Genomic DNA, 26,468 nt, shown 5'->3' on the forward strand with positions numbered 1-26,468 from the left:
ATTTTTATATGGTTTTAAGAGAGGTATCCCCGCGTCCTCTCTGGGACCGCCCCCAGGTCCCAGACTGAGATCAACTCTCTGGATGAACAAATCAGCTCGAGAAACTGAGGGTTGAGAGTTCTAATCCCGCCTCCTCCACCAATCTGCCGTCGCTGCGCACATCCTTTGCACTCTCTGAACGTCGGCTGGAGCTGACCCAGCCTGCCTCCCCATCGCCCATCCCCTCGTCTCGGTTAAACGCACTCCAGCCCACAGCTTGAGTTTTCCTTGAAGTTTATTGGGAAAGCGGCAGAAAGCAGAAGGTTTTGAATGGCAGATGCGAGCAGAAGCGCAGAGGTTTTTATCTCCATGAAGAACCCCCCTCTTTGTCCAGATGGCACGCTCACCCCGGAACGAGTTAGGGCCGGACTTTCGCCTCTGGGTACCCGAGGGGTTGGATAAAGGGGTGGGTGAGAGAGAGTGAGGTGGTCCTGACCTCCACCCCTAACCAAACCTATCCGGATCCAGCTTTAATCCCCTCCTGGGGCCATCTGGGCATCTCCTGGGCAGCCGGATTAAGTTCCGAGGAATCTCTAGCTGTTTAGACGTATAAACCAGGAAGGAGGTTAACCATTCTGGCGGTGTAGACACGGACTCAAAGCACCTCTGTCCTGTTGGTGTTCGGGGAGGTTGGGAGGGCGAGGGGCAGGGCAGAAAATCTACGGATGGGAGGCAGAAAGCAGGAAGCCCCCAGAGATCCCAAAAAGAAAGATTCCGAGAAGCCGGGATTGGTGGTTCTCTCGTTGGAGGTGGGGAGGGTACCTAAGGAGTTGGGGGGCGGGGGGTCCCTCGGAAGGTCGGGAGTGAGGGTGCACCTCTCCCTCTCTTTCTCTCTCTCTCTCCCTTCTACCGGCTTACTATTTCACCAGAGAAGCGGGGCTATCCCGGGTTCCCACTTCCGAGCTTCTCCTCAGGCTTCTTCCTGAGCTGGAATCTTGGACGCCAGAGATGGAAACAGAGTCGGAACCAGAAACGGAGCTGGAGACGGTATTTCGCGACGTGGAGCTGTTGCTCTTGGATACCAGAAGCCCTCCGGGAACATAGGGGCCGCCTCTCCCTCCCGAGCCCAGCGAGCTTTGAGACAGGCCCTGGGTCGAAGAAACACTCTTGACCACGGCTGCAAAGACAAAGGGGGAAATCAGTGCCTGAGACGCCCAGAAACTCCCCCTCCTCCTGCCTATCCCCACCCCCCTTCAGTTTTTCTTCCACCCCAGACCCTTCTCCCTATACTCCTGAAAACTCTTCGTGCGAAGGGAATGTAACGGCCAATTCTATTGAAATTTCCCAAGTGCTTAGTACAGTGCTCTGCACACATTAAGCGCTCAAAAAATACCAACGATTGATTGACTAATACTCACAATAGCTCACGTTACTGGAGAAATCTCCGGACAACCTAAGAGGTGACAAATTTCGATGAGTCTCAAAGAGAGTACAGGTAACATCCAGCTTTCCAACCCTAGCATCCGGGGTCCACCCTCACCTCCCTCTCAGCCATCCCAAACTAATGCGACTACATCCAGGACGGTATCTTCAAAGCTTAATTTAAAAACTCCCCAGAGAAATCAGGCTGGATTTCAGATTCATTTCCTTTCAGAGAAATGCAGTTCCATCTCATCAACCAGCAAAAGGGCGTTGCATCCCATCAAGAAGTTCCATCTCATTCCAAGCGCTTAGTACAGTGCCCTGCACATAGTAAGCGCTCAATAAATACTATTGAATGAATGAATGAATCTCATCAGCCCACAAGAGGGCATTCCCTTCATTCATTCATTCAACCGTATTTATTGAGCGCTTACTGTGTGCAGAGCGCTTGGGGGAGTACAGTATAACGATAAACAGACACATTCCTTGCCCATAGCGAGTTTACAGTCTAGAGGAGCTCTCATCAGCCCGCAAGAGGGCATTCCGTCTCATCAGCTCCCAAATCGTTCATCTGAAAAGTTGAAGCTCAAAGGGATTGGAAAAGTTTAGGCCCCACCTGCACTCCTCGCCCTCTAGCAGGGTGCGGTAGGTGGCGATTTCCACATCCAGGGACAGTTTGACGCTCAGCAGCTCCTGATAATCGCGCAGCATTCGCGCCAGGTCCTCGCGGGCCATCTGCAGGGCCTCCTCCAGCTCTACCAGCTTGGCCTGGGCATCCTTGACGGTGCGTTCACCCCGCTGCTCCGCCTCCAGGATGGCTTCCTGCACGCTGGCACACTGAGAAAATAGAGAATCAGCATCGTTCACTGCTCCTCGAAATGTGGAAGAGGAAAACTCTCCCCCAACCAGCAGGGAGCGAGTAGCACCCTAGAGGGGGACCAGTTTGTAACCGCGGATTCTTCACCTGCTCCACTCAAGTCCGTACCTTCTCCTTAGACTCCTGTGCGACAGGGGCTGTGTCCATCTGATTATGCTCCGCACACAGTAAGCGCCTAATACATACGATTGAATAAATCTACCCCAACGCTTTTGCTGCGTAGTTTAGCAAATACCACAATTATTATTATTGCTTTCTGGCTAACCTGCACCCCTCTGCCCACTCACGGCTTCCTCGCCTCCAAATTCTGGCCCCCCCCCTCCTCCCCGCTTCTGGAATGGCCTCCCTGCAGCATGGTGTAGTGGATAGAGCACGGGTGTGGGGGAAAGAAGGTCATGGGTTCTAATCCAGGCTCCACCACTTGTCTGCTGCGTGACCTTGGGCAAGTCACTTCTCTGGATCTCAGTTACGTCCTGTAAAATGGGGATAGAGACTGTGAGCCCCATGTGGGACAGGGACTATGTACAACCCGATTTGCTCGTATCACCCCCAGCATTTAGTACAGTGCTTGGCACATAGTAAACGCTTAGCAAATACCACAATTATTATTATTATTCAACAAACCACTTTGAGCCTCCCTTCCTCCAAACACTACTGCAAATCCGCCTCCTTCAAAAAGCCTTCCTAGATTGCTACCCCACTCAGCTTCCGTCACGCAGATTCCCAAGCTCACAGGGCCTGAGGATGGATGTGAATTGCACAAGGGCTGGAGTGGGTTCCCACTCTAGACTATAATCTGGATGTGGGCAGGGGATGCATCTGTTTATTCTTGTTTTGTACTCTCCCAAGCGCTTAGTACAGTGCTGGGCACAGAGTAAGCTCTCAGTAAATATGATTGACCTATTGACTGATGGACTGGCTAGAGTGGTTGTGAAGAATCCATGGGAACACCCTCATTCCTTGTCCTTATGTTTTCCCGAGTGCTTCGTACAGTGTTACCAGCTCCATTATATTGTACTCCCCCAAGCTCTTAGTACAGTGCTCAGCACACAGTAAGCGCTCAATAAATACCACTGGTTGCTTGATGATTGCCCTGAGCCCAGGACCTTCCCAGTTAGGACCGTCAGTACTCCCGCTGCTAGAAGGAAAGCAGCGGGACTCACCTGCTTCTTCACGTGTTCGATCTCGGCCCGGAGCCTCTGAATCGTCCGGTTCAGCTCGCTGATCTCGGTCTTGACGACTTTCAGATCGTCTCCGTGCTTTCCTACGCTTACCTGGAGCTCCTGGTACTGGAGACCGGAAAGGGATGGAGAGTAGGGGAAGGGGCTGAATTCAGGGACGATTTCCTTTCCCCCACCGCTACTCTTCTGCAGCTCTGGTCATCCACCAGAACCCCCCATCTTCCTCACCACGACTCCTGATCCCCTAGGCGAATCCCCAGAAATCCTCCTTCCCTCCTTCCCTCCCATTCCCGCTCCTCTTCTCCAAACCACTTTTCCTTTTGCTTCCAAACACTACTGCAAAACCCGCCCTCCAGGAAGCTTCCCCAGGTTCACCCCCACCTGCACCGGTGACAACCATTCCCTCCCCCCGCTCCTGTGCCGCTGACTGGCCTCAGCTTTCCGGGTGGGTCTGTTACCTGGCGGGCTGGTGCGGTTAGGGCACTTGTCCTGTTCAGGAAATAGCAGCCTAGAAGGTGGGCGGGCTGAAGTGAAGCTCACCTTGTATTGGTACAAGGCCTCGGCTTCGGCCTTGCTGCGTTGGGCGATCTCCTCATACTGGGCTTTGACCTCTTGAAGGATACTATCCAGGTCCAGGCTGCGGTTGTTGTCCATGGACAGGACCACACTGGTGTCGCTGACGTTCCGTTGTACCTCGGATAGCTCCTGCATAGACCCATCCTGTCAGCCTTTCATTCATTTATTCAATAGTATTTATTGAGCGCTTACTAAGCGCAGAGCACTGTACTAAGCGCTTGGAATGAACAAGTCGGCAACAGATAGAGACAGTCCCTGCCGTTTGGCCGGCCGGGCAGCCCGTCGACCCCCTCCGTTATCCTCTCCGCCCCTCCACCCCTGCGCCCCGCTCTGACCACCCTAACTCACACCAAAAATTCAGCAACAGTGATAGAGGACGGAGATATTATCTTGTGAAATTGAACCTCTATTTCTCGAGGGAAAACAATTCTGTGAGCTCTTGGGCAGATTGTTACTCTTTGTTGCTGCACTGTACTTTCCCAAGCGCTCTGCACTTAGTAAGCGCTTAATAAATACAATTGAATGAATGAATGACTGCAGCCGGTATCCCAACCCTGTTTTTCACTAGGAAGCTCATCAAATTCAGAAAGTTTCCTGTTAACGCTGGCAGCTGGATGAATGATCTCTCAGTTATCCGCGGTGATGAGGCCAGGTAGAGCACCGATCAATTAAATCCCCGGATAACCCAAATATCCATAGTTTCAACCCACTCCCACACCAAACCTTTTCTCCAGGATTTCTCAGAGGGAGCTCTGGGTATCCTCTTTGTAGAGGTTTTGCTGTGCCCCCAAAGGAGAGGACATGGGGAAGTGAGAAAGGTAAGAAGGGGCCGAGGGTGAGGGGGAATTAAGAGAGGAAGAAAAAAGGGGAAAGTTGGGGGGGAGAGCAAGGGTTCGGGGGATGGGGAAGAGGAGAGAGAGGGAGATAGGGGTAAGGGGGGAGAACAAGGAAGGCAGAGAAAGGAAGGGAAATTGGGAAGGAAGGGAAAGGATGTGGGAGAAAGATGGAAGGAGAAGAAAGAAGAGGATGGAGGAAGAGTGGGGAAAGAGGGAGTAAAAGAGAGGGAGGAGGGTGAGGACAGGTGGATCGGGACAGAGAAGAAGGCGGAAGAAGAGAGAGGGGGACAAAGAAGAGCGGGAGAACAGGGAAAGGGGAGGAGAAGCTGGAGGAGAGCGGAGGAGAAGGAAAAGAACCTCACCGCTTCGTAGAAGACCTTAAGAAATTCAATCTCCCGCTGCAGTCCCTCCACTTTGGTGTTCAAGTCAACCTTGACCATGAAAGCTGCGTCCACATCCTGGAAGGAAACAGACCCCGGTTGGGAGTTGGGGGTTGGGGAAGGGGTCTTGTTCTCATGGGTGTGTACCTGGAGCCTGGTGATACGGACGCATGACAGCTCCTGTTTCTCTACCTCCTTCCCACTAATGGAGGCTAGCAGTAGTGGGTAAAGCAAAGCAAAAGGTAGGACACAAAAAGGGAAGCAGCTGTGTGACCTTGGGCAAGTCACTTCACTTCTCTGGGGCTCAGCTATCTCAAGATTAAGACTGTGAGTCCTATGTGAGACAGGACTGTATCTAACCTGGACCGTTTGTATCTACTCTAGTGTTTAGTACAGTGCCTGGCACATAGTAAGCGCCTAGCAAATACCATCAAAAGTAGTCCCTATTCCAGTTGGGGCAGGGAGCTCCGAGCGATAGATTCAGGAGAGAATCTTCGTTTAGAGGGCAAGCGGTACAGGAAGGGAGAAGATCAGAGAGAAAGCACATTAAACCTCTGCAAAAGCTTCTGCGGGGCATAATCCAGAAAGTGGAAAATCAGCATGTGGATAAGGGAGAATGGACTGTATTCTTACTGTGTGCCCCCAGTTTACAGATGGAGAGAAGTGGTGACCTGAAGAATGGGTAGAAAAGGAAATGGAGGATCTGGAGCGGGTACCTCTTTGGACGCCCTGATTCTCTTACCTTCTTGAGCAGCACAAAGTCGTTCTCGGCGTTTGTTCGGCTGTTGATCTCATCCTCGAACCTAGGGGTGGGGCAACAAGGCAGCTCAGTGTGAAGTAGGGCTCGCCAGCCCCCACGACTATGAACTCCCTATGTTTCTGAAAAACCGATCGATCCCCATCTCCCACTCCTCCTAAACCTCCAGTGACGACCCATCCACCTCTGCATCAAAAAGGAACGCCTTACCATCGACTTGCATCAATCAATGGTATTTATTGAGCCCTTACTGTGTGCAAAGAAATGCACTAAGCGCTTGGGAGAGTACAGTACAGCAGAGTTAGTAGACACTTTCCCTGCCAACGGCGAGCTTTAAGACACTCAATCAACTCTCCCCCTCCTACGTAACCTCGCTGGAATTTTGCTCCTGTAAGGTTCACCTGATATGACAAAGCCGCCATTTTCCACTAGGACAGAGTGTCGTGAGGGGCACATCTGATTCCCGCCCCCTCCCTACCTCCTACTCCCCCCCTCCTCACTTCTTCTTGTACTCCTCCACGCGGTCCTGGATGGTCCGGAGCTCCGAATCCTGCTGGGTCCTCTGGGCATTGAGAACATCCACCTGCTGCTTGAGCGAGCTGATGTAGGCCTCGAAGAGGGCGCTCAGATCGCTGGTCTGCGTCGTGGTGTTCACCTGCTGCAGCAGCTCCCACTTGGTCTCCAGCACCTGGTTCTGCTGCTCCAGGAACCGCACCTGCGGAACGAGGGACAAACATACGGGATTCCTGACCCAGCTCACCCCGAGAGCTTCTCGGGGAGAGGCCTAGGAAAGAAAGAAGACACGGGAGTCCCTACCCTGGAACACTAAACACACACACACACACATATACATACTGTGCTAGGTTCTGGGAGGAGGGATAAATCAACCAACCAATCAATCAAATGAGCGCTAATTGTGTGGAGAGCACTGTACTAAGCACTTGGGAGAGTGCAATATTACAAAGGCAACCAATAGTACTTAGAGAGCGCTTGTCCTGAGCACTTGGGAGATTGCAATATTATAAAGTCAACCAATGGTACTTAGTGAACGCTTACTGTGTGCAGAGCACTGTACTAAGCACTTGGGAGAATGCAAAATAGCAAAAGGTGTACACAAATTCCCTGCCCATGAAGTGCTTACAGTTTTAAGACAAAGGAATTCATTCTAGTGGCCTCCCCCCAAAGACTGGAAGTTCTTTGAGGGCAGTGATCATATCTACTAATTCTATGGGCACGCTTTCAAGCGCTCGGTATAGTGATGTACTGTAGTAAGAGCTTAAAAGAGGACAATATCACAATAAACAGACACATTTCCTGCCCGCAACGAGCAGTCTGACTCTGGCTAGCAGGTTCCACTCAGCAGAGGTCCACTAGCTCTGAACTCTATGTCCTGCTGCCCCTAAGGAGTTTAGGGTGGCCCCAGTAAAAGCCACTGCCATGTACCTTATCGATGAAGGAGGCGAATTTGTTGTTGAGGACTTTGATCTGCTCGCGCTCCTGCGTCTTCACGTTCCCAATCTCGGGATCGACCTTCAAGTCCAGCGGCTGCAGGAGGCTCTGGTTGACGGTCACCGCCTGGATGCCTCCGGGGGGGCAGGCGGGGCCGAAGCCTCCCGGTCCCCTCCCGGCCCCGAGCAACCCTCCGGCCGAGAGGCCAGAGACCCCCAGGCCCCCTCCCAGGAATCCGACGTCCAGGGCGCCCAAGCCGCCGGCCACGCTAGTGGAGATGCTCTTGGTCCCTCCCAAGCTGACCAGACTCTTGCTGGTGAAGGTGCCGGAGCCGGCGGACCTTCTGGAGCCCCCCGGTCTACAGACGGAGAAGGAACTGCTGGAGGTCCGTCGGCCTCCTCCGGTCAGGACGGCCGAGCCGCTGGTGAAGCCTCCGCTCCTGGACTTCCAGCCCAACTGGCGACTCATGGTGACGACGGGCGGAGGGTGGAAACGATGTGTGGAGTGGTGATGGAAGGATGGAAAGGGCCGAGACTCAGCTCCTCTGACGGAGACAGGCCAGCCGGGTCCTTATAAGCTCCAGGGGAGCTGGCGGGGAGCCAGAATCGAGGAACGGAGGGCGAGGGCTTGGTCGGCTCCACCGGGCAATATGCCAGAATGTGACAGCGGGAAGGGGTGTCCCACCAGGGTTGCTGCGCTGGCAGGTTCTAGATGGGTTATCTGCACCCTATCTTCCTCCCCGGGGCCATCCGCGGGGTGAGATTCGGCTCCCAGAAAGCCCCGGCCTGCCACGGGGCCGAGCTGGGCTTCCTTTTCTTTTAAATCAACGGGATTTCATCACTTCTTCTGACATACAAGGGAGGGAGGGATCGGAGGATAGAGTGGGGATAAAGAATGATCTATGTGCAGCAGAGTCAGAGAGACGGAAAGGCAGATAGGGAGACAGAGAAAGAGGAAAAAGCACGGAAAGAGAAACAGAGACAGGTAGACGGGTACAGAGACGAGGACAGGGAGACAGAGACAGAAGCAGAGAAAGAGAAACGGAGACAGGGACAGAGAGGTGGACAGGAAAACAGAAAGAGGCAGAAGCAGTGAGAGAGAGAGGTAGAGACGAAAGCATAGACAGGTAATATTAATAATGGTATTTGTTAAGCGCTTACTATGAGCCAAGCACTGTTCTTAGCAACGGGCTACTTACAAGGTAATCAGGTTGTCCCACGTGGAACTCATAGTCTTAATCCCCATTTTACAGATGAGGTAACTGAGGCACAGAGAAGTTTAGTGGCTTGCCCAAGGTCCCATAGCAGACAAGTGGCGGAGCCGGGATTAGAACCCACGTCCTCTTACTCCCAAAACCAAGCTCTTTCCACTTATCCATGCTGCTCCTCAGTAGGCAGAGGCAGGGCAGCGAAAGAGAGAAAGAGATCAGGAAAGAGAAACAAGAGACAGATAAACAAGGAGACAGGGCGAGAAAGAGATAGAAGCAGGAAAGGAGACAGAAAGCCATCTCGGTTCCCTCTCTCAGAATATCAATTTATTCCCTTATTAGGACCTTTCCCCGATTGATGAAGCTACGGGCAGAACTCTATGGAATGCTTGTAAAGTGCGGAACACTATACTGGATGCCTGCTTTGGGCAGCGTGCTGTACTGGGTGCTTAGCTGTGTGTAAACCCCAGGCCTGGATCTCTGCTGCGTGCAGAGCATTATATGGGTGCCTGTGTAGTGAAGTACTGGGTACCTACTGTGTTCAGAACATTGTACCGGGCTTCTAACAATGTGCAAAGCACTGTACTGGGTGCTTACTGTGTGCAGAGTGTTCTACTGGATGCGTACTTGGTGAAGGGCGCTAAGGTGGGTGACCTACGCTAGGAAGAGAGCTGATGTCTTTCCTTCCTTTCTTTTCTTTCTTTCTTTTCTCTTTCTTGATGTCTGCAGTGTGCATAGCGCTGTGCTAGGCACCTACTTTAACCAGAGCCCTGCTGGGTGAAGGCCATCTAACCCCATCATTTTAGCCCCAGGAAAATCCTGGTTCAGACCAGTTCTTACCTGATTCCATCCACGTGCTAGTGGAACAAAACCCCTTCCCGCCCCTCCGGGAGGGAGAGAGCAGCAAAACCTGCTATTACTCCAGTAAATCAGGAAGCAGGAGTTTATGCTGAGGTGTGTGTTGGGTGGAGGAGGGGGACGCTCCCTGTCCCAACTCCCAGGAGATGAACTGGGACAGTTGTAACTGTCAGTGGAGGGCGTGGGGTGGAGGGAGGGGGTGCACACCTTCTTCTCCCTCGGAGGAACTTCCCGGTTGCTCCCTTTTTCCCTCCAGGTTACTCCCCTCCAGATCAAGGTGGCCGGGGAGACAGTCAATTAGCTAAACCCACACGCCGAATGCAGAATACTATACTGGGCACCTACTTTGTGTAGAGCACTATCCTGGGCACCTACTGGGTGTAGAATGTTTTACTCTCCACCTACTGGGTGCAGAAGACCATAGTGGCTGCCTATTGAGTGCACTGTACTGGGTGTCTATTGTGTACCCAGTAAAGTGTCTCAATGGATACAGAATGGGCCTGGGAGTCAGAAGGACCTGGGTTCTAACCCCGGTTCCGTCACACGTCTGCTGTGTGATCTTGGCCAAGTCACTTCACTTCTCTGAGCCTCAGTTTCCTCATCTGTGAAATGGGGATTAAGAGTGTGGGCCCCATGAAGGATAGGGGCTGTTTCCATTAACATGTATCTACACCAACGCTTAGAACGGTGCTTAGCAAATAATAAATGCTTAACAATATTGTTATTATTATTATTCCTACTCTGCCCAGTAATCTCCTCCAGGGCTGCGTGCCTGTCCATGACCTTTTCTGAGCTCTTGCCAATTAAATGTCAGAATAAATCAGGAGTGGGGAAGTGAGGCAGAAAGCCCTAGTTTGAACCAGATCTTTGGAATCAGACTAAGCTCTTGCAGAGATCAACCCAAAGTCCCTCAGGGGACGCTGGGACAGGGCAATCAATACTAATTATATAGTTTGAAAGATCTCACAACTAGCTCAGTCGCCTGAGTTGGTGAACAATGAACCATCAGGACTGGTCCCTCTTAGAGTTTGTCTTCGTTGGTAGAGAAGGGGGGAGAGAAAGAAAGGAGAGAGTATGTTCAAGGCCTTTCAGCATCATTAGAAGGCAGTAAGTAGGCAAGAGTGAAGGCGGGGGCGAGATCAGAGAGGCTAAGAATCCTGTCTTAGGTCACACAGCAAGGAAATTATCCCACAATCCGGGTTTCCTCTACTCATTCATCAAGCTATTCTCTGGCTGTCCCATTCCTGAAGAATGTCCAGTATATGCTCAGTTCAGTTTTCTGCTTTCATTAGATGCTAAGTACAGTGCTTTGCACAGCGGGGTGTCTAGTATAGTACTCTAAACTGGACACAGAGTAGACATAATAATAACTACCAACTCTGTTGTATTGTACTCTCCTAAGCGTTTAGTACAGTGCAAACAGTAAGTGCTCAGTCAATACGATTGATTGACTGATGAAGCACTTACTAAGTACCAAGGACTACACTAAGCGCTACAAGATAATCAGGTCGGATTGAGTCCTTGTCCCACATAGGGCTTATTTCCCCTATTTCCCCCTTATCCCTAATCTACCTTAATGTCTGCCTCTCCCTATAGATTGTAAATTCTTGGAGGGTAGGGATTGTATCTGCCAACTCTATTATATTATACTTTCTCAATCGCTTATTACAATGCTCTGCATATGGTAAGTGCTCAATAATCATCATTGATTGATTGATGGAGAAAAAGATAATAATAATAATAATAATGTTGGTATTTGTTAAGCGCTTACTATGTGCCGAGCACTGTTCTAAGCGCTGGGGTAGACATAGGGGAATCAGGTTGTCCCACGTGGGGCTCACAGTCTTAATCCTCATTTTACAGATGAGGGAACTGAGGCACGGAGAAGTTAAGTGACTTGCCCACAGTCACACAGCCAACAAGTGGCAGAGCTGGGATTCGAACTCATGAGCCCTGACTCCAAAGCCCATGCTCTTTCCACTGAGCCACGCTGCTTCCCCAGCATTGAATCTCCATTTTACAGATGAAGAAACTGAGGCACCGAGAAGTTGCTTGACTTGTCCCAGGTCATACAGCTGTCAAGTGGCAGAGACAAGATTTTTAACCTGGGTCCTCTTACTTCTAGTTCCATATTTTTCCCACCAGGGCAATCTGCTTTCTATCAGTCAATCAGTCAATCAGTCAATTAATTGTATTTATAGAGTCCCTACTGGGTGCAGAGTTCTGAACCAAATGCTTGGTAGAGCACAAAACATGATACCTCTCACTAGAATGTAAAATACCTGAGGACAGGGATCTTGTCTACTGATTCTATTACATTGCATTCTCCCAAACGCTTAGTACAGTGCTCTACACAGAGTAAGTCCACAGTAAATACCTCTGATTGATTGATTCCAGGTTCACAATGAGAGACAGAATTTAAAAAATTACATAAGGGGGGAGTGATTAAATGGCAGGGTATATAAAATGATATTACCTAAGGACAGTGGAAAGATGTGAGTGCAAAAGTTCTGAGACACTGGGAGAATGTAATCTGAGAAGAAGAAAAATTAATGAAGTAAAGCCTTCTAGAGGACACGAGATGCCTGATGGGTTTTGAAGTTAGGAAGAGAAGAGGTCTGGCTCATCTGAGGGGTTTTTAGGGCGCGGGTTTGGCTAGCTGAACCTTCATCATTTTCTGTGCTTTTGTGGGATGCCAAATTTAAATCGGGGGTGGGATCATCTTGGGATGCTCTGGGATGGAGCTCCAGGAGAGTCCCTACCTGAATGTACGGGGTTTGTCCCCCACCCTCACCGAGATCCCCTCTGCTTCCCCTCTCTTTCTACCTTATTATTCTGTGATCTACCTTGAGAGAGGGGCGGAAGATGAAGGAGATTGAAGATGGAAGGTGAGGAAGGGAATGTGAGAAGGCATAGAGGGAGGGGAGGGAAAAAAGGAGACGATCTGCTGGTTCATCCCTCCTGCTTCCACTATGAGGCATGTTCTTTCTTCGAGGGCCGCCAAACCTACAATTTTCCTTAGGACCCTCCCTCCCCGGTCCCGGGAAGTTCTTCTCGTTGTTCAGCCTCCACCCTTCTTGCAGCTGGAAGGGAGAGGAGATGGGAGCAATCTATTTCCCTGCCCCCTGTGGAGATGGACAGCAGCAGGCCGCCTCCCTCCAGGACCCTAGACCCGCCGGGAGGAAGACGACAAGGACGAGAAGAAAATTGCAAATGCTGTTTATTGCGGAGACGCGGAAAACGCAGGCGCCTCAGGCAGGGAGTATATACACAGGGCAGCAACCACTAATCTCTTTTTTTCTTATGGTATGTATTAAGCGCTTATTATGTGCCAGGCACTGTAGTAAGCACTGGAGGAGATACAAGCTAATCAGTTTGGACCCAGTTCCTGTCCCACATGGGGCTCACAGCCTTAATCCCCATTTTATAGATGAGGTAACTGAGGCATAAAAAATTGAAGTGACTTGTCCAAGGTCCCACAGTAGACAAGTGGCAGAGCTGGGATTAGGACCTAACCTAATCTTTGACCTCCCTCCTCCCGCAGAAGGGCTGAGGCAGGGAGAGGTCATGAAGGGGGGGCGCGAAGGGGGTGGCAATTCATTTAAGGACTCAGCCGCCCCCACCCGATGCTGCAGTGAAAGGGAGGATCGTCTCGGTGCCAAGGGCAGAGGCCAGAAGGCGGGAGGAACGGGGAACACCGGAAGCATCTGGAGACCAGGTTAGCGTTTCCCCAGAAACACGAGGTTTCTGAGGGTCCCTGGGCAAGTTGGGGGGTCGATAGGGAGGCCAAGGTGGAGCCCGCAGCCAGGGAGGAGACAGAGATATATTTTACATTCTGGGCGAGAGGGATGGAGTCGAATTATTATCTGAAGGCAACCCTCCTCTCCCACACACGCTGTAAGCATCACCCCCTCTTCTGGAAACAGAGCTGCCCCCTTTCCCTCACTCTTCTCAGTGGCCGGGTCTGGAGACAGATACTTTTGTCCCAGAGCTGGAGCCTCCGACTCCTCCAGAGCTTCCCACCCGGCCTCCTCCCCCGGAGCCAAATCCCCCTCCAGAGCCTGAGCCGCCTCCGGAGCCGTATCCCCCTCCAGATCTGGAACCACCTCCGGAACCGTATCCCCCTCCAGAGACGGACCCGCCTCCGGAGCTGAATCCCCCACCGGAGCCGAAACCGCCGCCTCCAGAACCAGATCCGACTCCCGAAGTCATGGACACGCTACTGCTGACCACCGCTGCGGGAAACAAGAGGCCTCCCCTGATTAATCCCCATTTTAAAGATGAGGTAACTGAGGCATAAAAAATTGAAGTGACTTGTCCAAGGCCCCACAATAGACAAGCGGCAGAGCTGGGATTAGGACCTAACCTAATCTTTAACCTCCCTCCTCCCGCAGAAGGGCTATTTATTTGCTATTGTTTTAATGAGATGCTCTTCCCTTCGATTCTATTTATTGCCATTGTTCTTGTCTGTCTGACTCCCCGATTAGACTGTAAGCCCGTCAAAGGGTAGGGACTGTCTCTATCTGTTACCGATTTGTACATTCCAAGCACTTAGTACAGTGCTCTGCACATAGTAAGCGCTCAATAAATACTATCGAATGAATTAACCCCCCCCGCTTCGCCCAGTACCTTCTGCTCGCCCTTTATTCATCCCCCCTCCCAGCCTCATAGCACTTATGTCCATATATGTAATTTATTTATTTCTATTAATGTCTGCCTTCCCTCTAGACTGTAAGCTCGCTGTGGGCAGAGAATGTGTCTATTGTTATATTGTACCCTCCCAAGCGCATAATAAAGTGCTCTGCACACGGTAAGTGCTCAATAAATACGTTTGAATCAATTAACCAACCATGGCTAGAGGTCAGAGCTCCCACTCTCGGCACAGCTCTTCGCACGTAGTGAGCGCTCAACAAATATCACAATTATTCAGAGATCCTTTCCGCGGGAGAAACTCTGCCCTTTCCCGGACCCCTCCCCTCCACCCAACCCACAGCGGAACCATGTGCGATCACTCCTGGCTACTTACATACGGTCACTTGGCTGGGATAGTCCCCGGACATCCTGGAAACGGAAGAGAAGAGAGGAGATCCCATTGGAGTAACATCCCCCTCCCTCCCCTCCCGCCTTGAGCCTGACCCTCCTAGAAACCGTTTCCAGAGTCGCCCCGATCGCCTCCTTTCCGAGGACCCCCTAAAGGTGTAGATGTCATTCTCTTATCTCTTTTTATTCTCACACCTTCTCAGAGCGCGAAGGAGAGGCAGGTTTCATCATCCCCATTATACAGATGATGAAACTGAAGTCCAGAGCGGGTAAGGGATTTGCCCCAAGTCGCTGAGAGAGCAGGGGACGGGGATAGAACTTGGAATTTATAGAGCCTTGAAATCCCCCTCCCCTTTTCTTCAAAGCGCCCCATTAGTTGGGTCGCCAGGGAGCGAGGGGGTGACTCTCATATCGTCCCAAAGGGTTCAGTTCTATCCCCACCCCAGTCCAACTGAGTCTGCTCCACATACATCTCAGCGTGGCTTAGTGGAAAGAGCACGGGCTTGGAAGTTAGAGGTCGTGGGTTCTAATCCCGGCCCCGCCACTTGTCAGGTGTGTGACTTTGGGCAAGTCACAACTTCTCTGTGCCTAAATTACCTCATCTGCAAAATGGGGATTAAGACTGTGAGCCCCACGTGGGGCAACCTGATAATCTAGTATTTACCCCAGCGTTTAGAACGGTGCTTGGCATATAGTAAGCGCTTAATACCATTATTATTATCATCATCATCATCTCCCCCAGCCCCTCTGCCTGTCCGGCTCCGGAGGGAGGGAAAGTCAGTCCCGCCTTTTAGGACCGGGAAATACCGGGGTCCCCTTCTGGGACCCCTCCCTCATTTCTCCACCTCCCCTCGACCTCGCCCCTCCTTCCCACCTGCACTCCTCTCCCTCCAGCAGCTTCCGGTAGGTGGCGATCTCCACATCCAGGGCTAATTTGACGTTCATCAGGTCCTGGTAATCCTTCATTAGCCGGGCCAGATCCTCCTTAGCCTTCTGCAGGGCGGCCTCCAGCCCCGCCATTTTTTGAGCGGCGTCCTGGAGGGCCCTCTCTCCGTGCTGCTCGGCCTCGGCCACCGCGTCGCTGATGGATTTACACTGTAGAGGAATAATATTAATAGTAATAATGATATTTGCTAAGCGCTTATGATGTGCTGGGCACTACACTTTGGATACAAGCAAATCGAGTTGGACACTCCCTGGCCCATGTGGGGCTCACAGTCTCAATCCCCATTTTACAGATGAGGGAACTGAGGCACAGAAAAGTGAAGTGACTTGCCTAAAGTCACATAGCAGGCAAGTGTAGGAGCCAGAATTAGAACCCACTACCTTCTTACTCCCAGACCCGTGCTCTATTCACTACCCCATGAAAGGACTCTGCTTTCCTGCAAGCTCCCCCCACCCCTATTCATTCCCCTCTGTCCAGATGGATGCGGACAGAAGAGGTACAGGAAATGAGCCCGTTGTGGGTATGGCCTGTGTCTGTTATTGTTATATCGGGCTCTCCCAGGTGCTTAGTACAGTACTTTGCACACAGTACACACTCAATAAATCCAATGGAATGAATGAATGAAAGTCATAAGCAGTGACCCTAAGTTGATGAGGGTCTTCATCCACTCTAAGGCATTCTGCTTCGGGACACCTAACTGGCCCTCTGACACTCAGTCCCAAATTAATCGCCTCCCTTTCCCCTCAAACCCCCTGCTCTCTCTCCCCTCTTCCCAATCAGTTTCCATCAACTAGGTCTTTGAACGTTTTTCCTGTGGATTTTCCATCTAGGAATGCTCTGCGGCCTGATCGGAAGTCATCCCTCCCGCTTCACCGTGGACAGCCGAGAACCACTGGACACGAATGGAATCCGTCCTCTTGGATCGTCTCCCGTCCTCCTCTAAACCAGGAGCCACCGAGGGTCAGACAAGGTCGGCCTCACCTGCTTTTTCACATGAGCGATCTCCCCCTGAAGCCTCTGGATCATGCGGTTCAGCTCGCTGATCTCCATCTTGGTTTGCTTCAGGCGGTCCCCGTGACTCCCGGCGGTGACCTGGAGCTCCTGGTACTGAATCCGTGAAGTAAAAGGACAGTGTGAATGGGGGAAGAGAAAGTGAAGGGGGACCAAGATTTATGAGTTTCAGGGCCCCCAAAAGGAATTTCTGCTCTCTCTCACACACACACATTTTCCAATTTGCTGTATTGTACTTTCCAAGCGTTTAGTACAGTGCTCTGCACACAGTAAGCACTCAATAAATACAATTAAATGAATTGATCTGTCTCTTTCTGGTTAACAGCATCCCAAGCTATGATCTGGAATGCCGGATTCCCTTCACCCACCAGTGAGAATCAATCAATCAATCAATCAATGGTGTTTATTAAGCGTTCACTGTGTGCAGAGTACAGTACTAAGTGCTTGGGGAGTACAATACAAGAGAGTTGGTAGACACGATCAAGGAGCTTCTAAACTAGTGGTAGAGATGGACATTAAAATAAATTATAGAAGTTTGTTTGGAAATAACGGTCTAGCGGGTTGCCCCAGGGGGAATCCAGACTTTCCCTACTGGTTCGAAAGGTGAAGTCATGCCTCAAAAAATAAAGGCCCGAAAAGTCGACCCCACCCCTCCCCGTGCTGCTCCTGGCCTTAGCCCCTCGTCCATCTCAGCACGACAGTGTCTTGGGTTCTCGGGCTCAGGAATTGGGAAGAAGGGGTCTCTCCTGGAGACTATCCCAAGACCCACCTTGCTCTGGTACAGGGTCTCGGCCTCCATCTTGCTCCTCTTGGCGATCTCCTCGTACTGGGCCTTGACCTCGGAGATGATGCTTTCCAGGTCCAGGCTTCGGTTGTTGTCCATGGACAGGACCACGTTGGTGTCACTGACGCTCTGGTGCATCTGGGACAGCTCCTGAGACCCAGAGCAAGAGTTCAGTCCACATGCCCTTCCAGGGGATGATCTCCCCGCTCCCCAGTCCCACAGTCTTCCTGCCAGAAAGGGTTGGGGGAGCCGCTTACCATGTCGTACAGAACACGGAGAAACTCGATCTCCCTCGTCAGATCGTCCATTTTGGCCTGAAGGTCTACTTTGACCATGAAGGAGCTGTCGACGTCCTGGAGGTCCGGGGAGGTTAGGATTAAAAACAATAATAATAATAATAATACTTTTTAGACACATACAATGTGCCAAGCACTGTTCTAAACTCTGGGATAAATACAAGTCATTCAGGTTGGACACAGTCCCTGTTCTACGTGAGCCACACTCTTAATCCCTGTTTTACAGATGAAGAAACTGAGGCCCAGAGAAATTAGGTGATTTGCCCAAGGTCACACAGCAGACATGTGCCAAAGTCGGGATTAGAACCCAAGTCTTTCTCACTCCCAGGACTGTGTTCTATCCACTAAGCCACCCTGCTCCTCAGCTCTAGGAACTGCTCTAAGCTTGCGTCTACTAGATCAGCCTCACCAACCTGGTCCCTGGTGGGGATGACTCCCCGGGAGCCACTTTCTTCTCCCCGCTACCAACTGTAGGGTAAAATAAGTGCTATTCCCCTAGAGTAATCAGAGTTTCCATGCAGGGCTGAAAAAACTCCAAATCAGTACTTTCTGACCCAAGCAGTATGGTGTACTGGAAAGAGCATGGGCCTGGGAGTCAGGAAGTCATGAGTACTAATCCCGGCTCCGCCACTTGTCTGCTATGTGACCTTGGGCAAGTCACTTCACTTCTCTGCGCCTCAGTTACCTCTTCTGAAAAATGGGGATTGAGATTATGAGCCGCACATGGGACAGGACCTGGGTCCAACTCCTAATTCAATTTGCCCACTGCTTAGTACAGTGCCTGGCACAGAGTAATCATTTAACAAATACCATAATTATTATTACCAATCTGTCCCCTCCAAACTCCCTCCCATATGTGCTCCTCTCCCACTCCCCCGCCATCCCTACAAGGAAAAGTGCTTTCCACGATCAGGAGTGAGCCCCCTTCTCTCGGCTCGACCCCCTCCCCCCAACAACCCCTCCACCGAGACTTAGCCTCTCGCCTTTTTGATCGTCACGAACTCGTTCTCTGCGTTTGCCCGCTTGTTGATCTCATCCTCATACCTAGCGGGACAGAGAGGACATCGGATGGTCATCGCTGGCTTTGGCTGCCGGCCAACACCGCCCCGAAGAACCGCGCGCCCCCTCCCCCATCCCCAGTTGAGGTGTCTCCTTTCCAGTAGCAGGAGGAAGGGAGCAGGCCCAAGTTAGACGCTCCCTGACGGCATAGTTTACTTCCATCCTTCAATCCATAGTGTGTACTGAATACCTTCTGCTGACAAAGCATTGCGCTAAGTCTTGGAAGACTACAGCAGAAGCAAAAACCCAGGTCCCAGCCTTCAACGAATTTATAATAGTACTGGTACTGGGCTAAGCTCTGGGGTAGATACAAGATCATCAGATCGGACATAATCTTTGTCCCTCATGAAGCTCACAATCAAAGAGGAGGGAAAACAGCGATCCTACCCCCACTTTAATCAATCAATCCAGCCATCATATTTATTGAGCGCTTACTCTGTGCAGAGCCCTCTACTAAATGCTTGAGAGACTACAACATAATAGATGGTAAACATGTTCCCTGCCCACAGTGAGCAGGGAGGGGAAAACAGACATAACTGTAAATAAGTAAATTCCGGATAGGTACACTATATTTATCTTTTTACAGAAGAAACTGAGGCCCAAGGGGGTTCAGTAACTTGCCCAAAATCACACAACAGGCCAATGGCAGAGATGGGATAAGAACATAATGCCTCTTCCCCACTCCACCCGCACCTGATTTATTGCTCCCAGATCCGGGCTTCTTTCCATGAGCTAATCAAGGACACTGGCAGCTTGCTTTCAGACTCTAGACTGTAAGCTCATTGTGGTCAGGGAATGTGACTGCTTATTGTTATATTGTACTTTCCCAAGTGCTAAGTCTAGGGTTTTGCACACAACAAACACTCAATAAACACGATTAAATGAATGAATGAAATCTCCTCTCAATTTCACCACCTCCACCAATGAAGTTTTTGTGCAATACGAATGTGATGTGTGTTAGGGGGTGGAGGGAGGAGGTCCCCCTGGAAGCAGAAAGGGAGTGGAGTCCTATTTCCGCCGGCTCACTGCCCCTCCGTGCCCCGTACTTACTTCTTTTTGAAGTCCTCCACGAGCTCCTGCAAGCTGCTCAGCTCCGACTCCAGCCGTGTCTTCTCCCCAGAGAGCGAGTCCTTGTGCTGACGGAGAGAGCTGATGTAGGCCTCAAAGATGGGCTCCAGGTTGTTAGTTCGCTTCGTCGTGTTCACCTGCTGCAGCAGCTCCCATTTTGTCTCCAACACCTTGTTCTGCTGCTCCAAGAACTGCACCTGTGGGCCCAGAGGCATATGGTCGTGAGCCGCTGGAGACCGGAAGAACACCTAGCCCCCAGAGGGAGAAAGGACGTGGCCAACTGGAAGACAAGGGACCGGGAGAGGGGCCCGAGGCTGTGAGAAGCAGCACGGCCTAGTGGCAAGATCACAGGCCTGGGAGTCAGAGGAAGTGGTTTCTAATCCTGGATCCTCCATTTATCTGCTGTGTGACCTTGGGCCAGTCATTTAACTTCTCTGTGCCTCAGTGACCTCATCTGTAAAATGGGGATTAAGACTGTGAGCCCCATTTGGGACAGGGACTGTGTTCAACCTGATTAGATTGTACCTACCTCAGCCCTTAGAATAGTGCTTGAGCTTAAAAGATACTATTACTATTATTATTATTAACAGCATTTACTGAGCACCTACATGTACTAAGCACTTGGCAAGATAAAAGACATGATCCTTGCCATCAAAGAGTTTACAGTCCAGGCGGGGGAGGCAGACACTTTACTGGGCAACTACTGAGACCAGTACTAGACTGCGCTGGACCACCGCCAGTTTCAGAAAAACCATATTAATATTCATGGTATATATTAAGTCTTCCTATAGATCAAGTTCTGGGTTAAACTCTGGGGTTGATATAGCATAACTGCCCTTCATGGAGTTCACAATCGAGCCTCAATAGAAAAGCGGGGTGGGGGAAAAGGGGAGGAGGAGGGAGTTGGATTCAGAAAGCCCTCCCAGCATACCTATCATTCCCGAGAAGGACAGGGCCCTGACTGATTCCCAAACTTAATATAACTAGTATTAGTGTCAAAGTAATAATAATAATAATAACAACCAAACTTGGGTGATATGCATTGGGGTAGATGTAATTTAGATATACTATAATCAGAGATAGTCCCCATCCCAAGGTCAAAGGCGAATAGACCTTTAATCCCATTATACAAATGAGGAAACTGAGGCTCAGAGAAGTCAAGCGACTGGCCCAAGATCACATACAAAAAGCAAGCCGGGGAGCTGAGATTAAAACCCATATTTCCTGACTCCCCATCCTTTACTCTTCCGTTTTGGCCACCCTGCTCCTCTTTACGGGAGGAGAGGACGACTCGAGTCACAGGATAGAGGAAACAATTCGCCCTAGTTCCATCTTGGGGGTCTTGAAGGTGACTGAAATTTCCGAAGGCCTTGACGGGGCCCGGGGCATTCCTATCTGCGCCCATGTCATGCTTCTGGAATGTTCCCCTCCGCTCAAACCCCCGGGATTCCAATCCAACTCCAAAGACCCTCCAAGCCCTCCCAGGTGGTTGGAAAAAACGCCAATCCCTCCAGGACTCCGCCGGAATCCCTGCCCAGAGTGAGCAAGGATGGAGCTCGGAGGGGAAGGCTTTGTGTCTCGTAAAGTCAGCGGGGACGAGATTCCTGCAGAACACAACTCCTTTAGAGACCCCTTGGGTCCCCAGAGTTCTGAAACTGCCTAGGGAAGGGAGGGGAACTCATTTAGCACGGAGAGCCCTGGGGGATCCCCAAAGGGTGTACCGGTTCCCTGTGCCAACCGCTCCCTCCGCTCTCTCCCTTGCTTCCTCCCTGAAGCCATCTTGAGGATCTCAAATTCACACAGACCAGGGGGCCACAGGCTGAATGACCTCTGAGGAAGGGATAGGGGCTTCCGCTACCCAGTTTGGGGTTTATGAAAGATGGAGCGTCACCTTCCCCCCAGCCTCTAGGGAGTTTTGTGTCGGAAAGGGGGCGACCTTCCCCCGTCTCTTTTTCTTCCGAGGATGCGTCGCCCTTACATTTAGATTTGGCCCTTTTATTCACCCCTTCCTCACTCCCACGGCACTTATGTACATATCTGAAATTTATTCATTTATATTAATTCAATTGTATTTATTGAGAGCTTACTGCACACAGAGCACTGTACTAAGCGCTTGGGAGAATACAGTACAACAATAAACAGACACATGCCCTGTCTCCCCAACTGGACATGCGTCACCCTTACATTTAGATTTGTCCCTTTTATTCACCCCTTCCTCAGTCCCATGGCACTTATGTACTTATCCAAAATTTATTCATTTATATTAATTCAATCGCATTTACGGAGAGCTTACTGCACACAGAGCACTGTCCTAAGCGTTTGGGAGAGTACAGTACAACAATAAACAGACACATTCCCTTTCTCCCCCACTGGACTGTAAACTCGTTGTGGACAGGGAATGTGTCTACCAATTTTTTTCTGTTGTACTCTCACAAGCGTTTAGTATAGTGTTCTGCACACAGAAAGCGTTCAATAAATGCCATTGATTGAGCTCCCCGCTGAGAAGCAGGATGGCGTACTGGGTAGAGCCCGAGCCTGGGAATCAGAAGGTCATCGGTTCTAATTCGCATCCGCCACTTGTCTGCTGTGTGACTTAGGGCAAGTCACTTAATTTCTCTGTGCCTCATTTATCTCACCTGTAAAATGGGCATTGAGACTGTGAGCCTCACATGGGACAGGGACTGTGTCCAACCCAATTTGCTCGTATCCAACCCAGCACTTAGTCCAGTACCTGGCCCATAGTAAGTACTTAATATATACCATAATTATTATTATTATTATCATCCACGGCCAGGACGGCCGAGACCCACCTTATCGATGAAGGACGCGAATTGATTGTTCAGGGTCTTGAGCTGCTCGCGCTCCTGGGTCCTCACGTTCCCGATTTCGGGGTCAACCTTCACGTCCAGGGGCTGCAGCAGGCTCTGGTTGATGGTCACCTCCTGGATGCCGCCAGGGGGGCAGACGGGGCCTCCAGGTCGACCAAAACCACCGAGTCCGCCGAAACCACCACCACCGAGTCCGCCGAAACCACCACCACCGACGCCGAAACCACCACCACCACCACCGAAACCACCACCACCGCCGCCGAAGCCACCACCACCACCACCGAAACCACCACCACCACCTCCTCGTCCGAATCCACCCCCTCCCGAGCCGGCCACGCTCATGGAGATGCTTTTGCTCCCGCCGAGGCTGACGAGGCTCCGGCTGCCGAAGCCACCGCCACCTCCTGCCCCTCCGCTGCAGAAGCCACCACCACCTCCGCCGCCCCCACCGCGACGCATCATGCAAGAGGTGGAGGCGACCCTCCGGGAGCCCCCGGAGACCAGGACCGAGCCACTGCTGAAGCCCCGGCCCCCTCCGCCGCCGCGGGAGGAGCAAGACAACTGTCGACTCATTGCGCTGGGTGCCAGGAGGCGATCGGGGCCTGCAGGTCGGGAGTGGAAGGAGAGTCGAAACCGGAATCGGAGACGGGACTCTGCATCTCCGGGCAGGTGGCCGGGGCCCTTATATGCCCCGAGAGGCGGCGTTGGCACCGTGGGTGGCACCGCCTCGACCCCTGGGCTGGGCAGGCTTGGGGGCCATTGGTGCTGAGTGACGACCGGGCGACGAGGAAACGGCCGATCCTGAATGTGCTGGGCCGACACTTTCCCGCAGCCCGCGGGTCTTGGATCTGCTGACTCGGGCTGGGTTGTTGGAAGGGCGCCGGTCACTGGGATCTCCCCAAGGCGGAGCGGGAGGCTGCCCAACTCCCGGGCCCGGGGCCTTCCCCTGCCGTCGAAAGAGGCCTGTGTGGGCTCGCGGTCCTCAGTGAGTCACCCGGGGAAACAAGGGCGAGCATGGAGCAGCTCCAGTCGCCCTCTTCCCTCGGCCTCGCCGACCCTCCCCTCCGCCCCCCTAGCCCTGAGGGAGGGTATTCAGAGGGGTCCAGGAGTTCGGCTCATCTCGGGAACCCCAGATCTAGAGAAAGTTGCAATTTTACCATGTTGGTTTCCAGGCCCAATGCAAGAAAGATGTGTCTAACCCGGTTTGCTTGCATTGACTCCAGCACTTAGTACGGTGACTGACACATAGTAAACACTTAACAAATATCACCATTATTATTATTAAGGAAAGTCACATAGCCCCATGGAAAGAGGCCAGGCAAATATTTGCTCACCCTTTGGACCTTGGGCTAGTCCCTGCTCCTCTCTGGGGCTCACTTCCCCCATCTGCCAAATGGGGAGACTATTTCTGCTCTCCCTCCTTCTTAGACTGTGAGCCCTGGGGTGGGACAGGGACTGAGTGAAATCTAATTCTCTGTATTGACCCCAGCGCTCAGATTAGGGCCCAAGTCAATAATCTCCTGACAAGCAACATGGTTTAGTGGAAAGAGTACAGGCCTGGGAGATAGAGGACCTGGGTTCTAGTCCTGACTCTGCCCCTGGATTGCTGGTTGATCTTGGATAAATCACATAACTTCTCTGCGCCTCATTTGTCTCATCTGTAAAATGGAAATTCAGCATGGCTTAATGAAAAGAGCACGGACTTGGGAGTCAGAGATCATGGGTTTTAATCCCAGCTCTGCCACTTCTCAGCTGTGTGATTTTGGGCAAGTCACCCAACTTCTCTGTGTCTCAGATTCCTCATCTGGGAAATGGGGATTAAGACTGTGAGCCCCACATGGGACAACCTAATTACCTTGTATTTACCCCAGTGCTTAGAACAGTGTAAGTTTAACAAATACCATCATTATATATCTATTCTCCCTCCTCCTTAGACTGTGGGCCCCATGTGTGTCAGGAGCTATGTCCAACCTGATTATCTTGTATCTTCCCTAGCACATAGTATAGTACTTGGAACATAGTAAGTGCTTAATAAACGCTGTTATTACTATCATCATCACAAATAAGACTTGAGCCAGGGCCGGCCCAGCTCAAAGAGAAGGAGTCCGGGGAGGAGGGATTGCTAAATTACCCCCTCCCCATTCCAACTCATTTCCCACACCCTCCTGTACTCTTCCTTCTGCCAATGGCTGCATAATAATAACTAGGATATTTGTTAAGTGCTTACTGTGCCAAGCACTGTAAGAGTACTATAATCAAGGTGAACACAGTCCCTCTCCCACATAAGGCTTACAGTGTAAGTAGGAAGGAGTAAGATTTCTGGGTTTAAACCCTGGCTCTGTCGCTTGCCTGCTGTATGATCTGAGGAAGTCGTTTCACTTCTCTGTGCCTCAATCACCTCATCTGTAAAATGGGGATTAAGGTTGTGAGCCCCATGTAGGATAGGGAAGGCGTCCAACCTGATTAGTTTGTATCTACCCCAGCACTTAAAGCAGTGTTGGGCACATAGTAAGCACTTAACAAATACCACCGTCATCATCATCATCCCCTTTTTACAGATGAGGAAAATGAGACACAGAGAAGTGAAGTGACTTGCCCAAGGTCATACAGCAAACAAGTGGCAGAGCGGGATTAGAATCCAGGTCCTCTGATGTTCGACTCATGCTCTTTCCACTAGGCCAAACTGTTTCTCTGGGATCGGAGAATTCCACAGGCATCCCCGGAATCCTGGGGTTGGCACGGGTCTCCCAGTGAACTTGGATTCTCCCAACACCCCACTCCAGGCTGAACATCCCTTGCTGGGGCTCAGCTATGGGAGCTAAACCGGGAAGCCTGAATGGCCTCCTCAACATTTCCAAAGGAAGAATCTGTCTGCGGGCTGGGATGGATTAAATAAGATTAATTTCCTTGGATTTATTCACGAGCATCAGGCGTGCGAGCAGCTAAAACCCCAAAAGATTTCCCCAGGCACCAATCTACTTAAACACTCTGATACTCACTCCAGCCCCACATTGCTTATGTAAATATTCTTATGCTCTGCTATCTCCCCCTATCTAATTTATTTTAGTGTCTGTCTCCCCCACAGAATGTAAACTACATATGGGCAGGGATTACGACTAGCAACTCTATTTAATTGTACTTTTCCAAGCACTTAGTACAGTGCCAAGCATTCAATCATATTTACTGAGCACTTATTGTGTGCAGAGCACTGTACTAAGCGCTTGCAATGTACAATTCGGCAACAGATAGAGACAATCCCTGCCCAACAACGGGCTCACATTCTAAAAGGGAGAGATGGACAGCAAAACAAAACAAGTAGTCAGGCATCAATACCATCAAAATAGATAAATAGAATCAAAGATATATACACATCATTAATAAAATAGAGTAATGATGTAGCACTCTAAGTACTTATTGCTAAGTGCTTGGGAAGTACAATTCAGCAACAAATAAAGAAAATCCCTGCCTACAATGGGCTCCTCGAGGAGCTTGTACTATAATAATAATAATAATGGTGTTTGTTAAAAGCTTACTATATGCCAAGCACTGTTCTAAACTCTGGGGGAGATACAAGGTAATCAGATTATCCCAGGTGGGACTCACAGTCTTAATCCCATGTTATAGAAGAGGTAAGTGAGGCACAGAGAAGTTAAGTTAACTTGACCAAAATCACAGAGCTGATAAGTTAGAGAGCCAGGCTTAGAACCCATGACCTCTGACTCCCAAGCCCCTGCTCTTTCCACTAAACCATACTGCTTCTCTACTCTAATGAAGGAGACAAGCAGACATGACAGGGAAAATCTACAGTAGTGGCAAGACTTAATGTAAGGTGCTCTTTCTCATGAAACAGTGGCATCCATTGTTGCAGAATCAAATGTTTAACCTTTGTATTTCTTTAACCTCCTCCTTCCCTT

General features: G+C 50.9%; 2 protein-coding genes across 2 annotated transcripts; both read right to left on the reverse strand.

Annotated features, from left to right (window-relative positions):
• Window positions 1-315: 315 nt before the first annotated feature.
• Window positions 316-7,950, reverse strand: LOC100092878 (keratin, type II cytoskeletal 2 epidermal-like). Its single transcript, XM_029073185.1, has 9 exons — window positions 7,452-7,950; window positions 6,509-6,723; window positions 5,994-6,054; window positions 5,234-5,329; window positions 4,000-4,164; window positions 3,442-3,567; window positions 2,018-2,238; window positions 1,398-1,432; window positions 316-1,156 (listed from the first exon to the last, which is right to left on the reverse strand). Exons 1-9 carry the CDS (start codon window positions 7,923-7,925, stop codon window positions 897-899), a joined length of 1,653 nt encoding a protein of 550 aa, XP_028929018.1. The 5' UTR covers window positions 7,926-7,950; the 3' UTR covers window positions 316-896.
• A 5,523-nt stretch (window positions 7,951-13,473) lies between these two features.
• On the reverse strand, window positions 13,474-23,127 carry LOC114814568 (keratin, type II cytoskeletal 2 epidermal-like). Its single transcript, XM_029072926.1, has 10 exons — window positions 22,537-23,127; window positions 19,709-19,923; window positions 18,583-18,643; window positions 17,561-17,656; window positions 17,289-17,453; window positions 16,490-16,615; window positions 15,437-15,657; window positions 14,549-14,583; window positions 13,661-13,757; window positions 13,474-13,618 (listed from the first exon to the last, which is right to left on the reverse strand). Exons 1-10 carry the CDS (start codon window positions 23,125-23,127, stop codon window positions 13,474-13,476), a joined length of 1,752 nt encoding a protein of 583 aa, XP_028928759.1.
• Window positions 23,128-26,468: the final 3,341 nt, after the last annotated feature.

Source organism: Ornithorhynchus anatinus, chromosome 10, assembly GCF_004115215.2.
Source record: "Ornithorhynchus anatinus isolate Pmale09 chromosome 10, mOrnAna1.pri.v4, whole genome shotgun sequence".
Lineage (NCBI taxonomy): Eukaryota > Metazoa > Chordata > Mammalia > Monotremata > Ornithorhynchidae > Ornithorhynchus > Ornithorhynchus anatinus.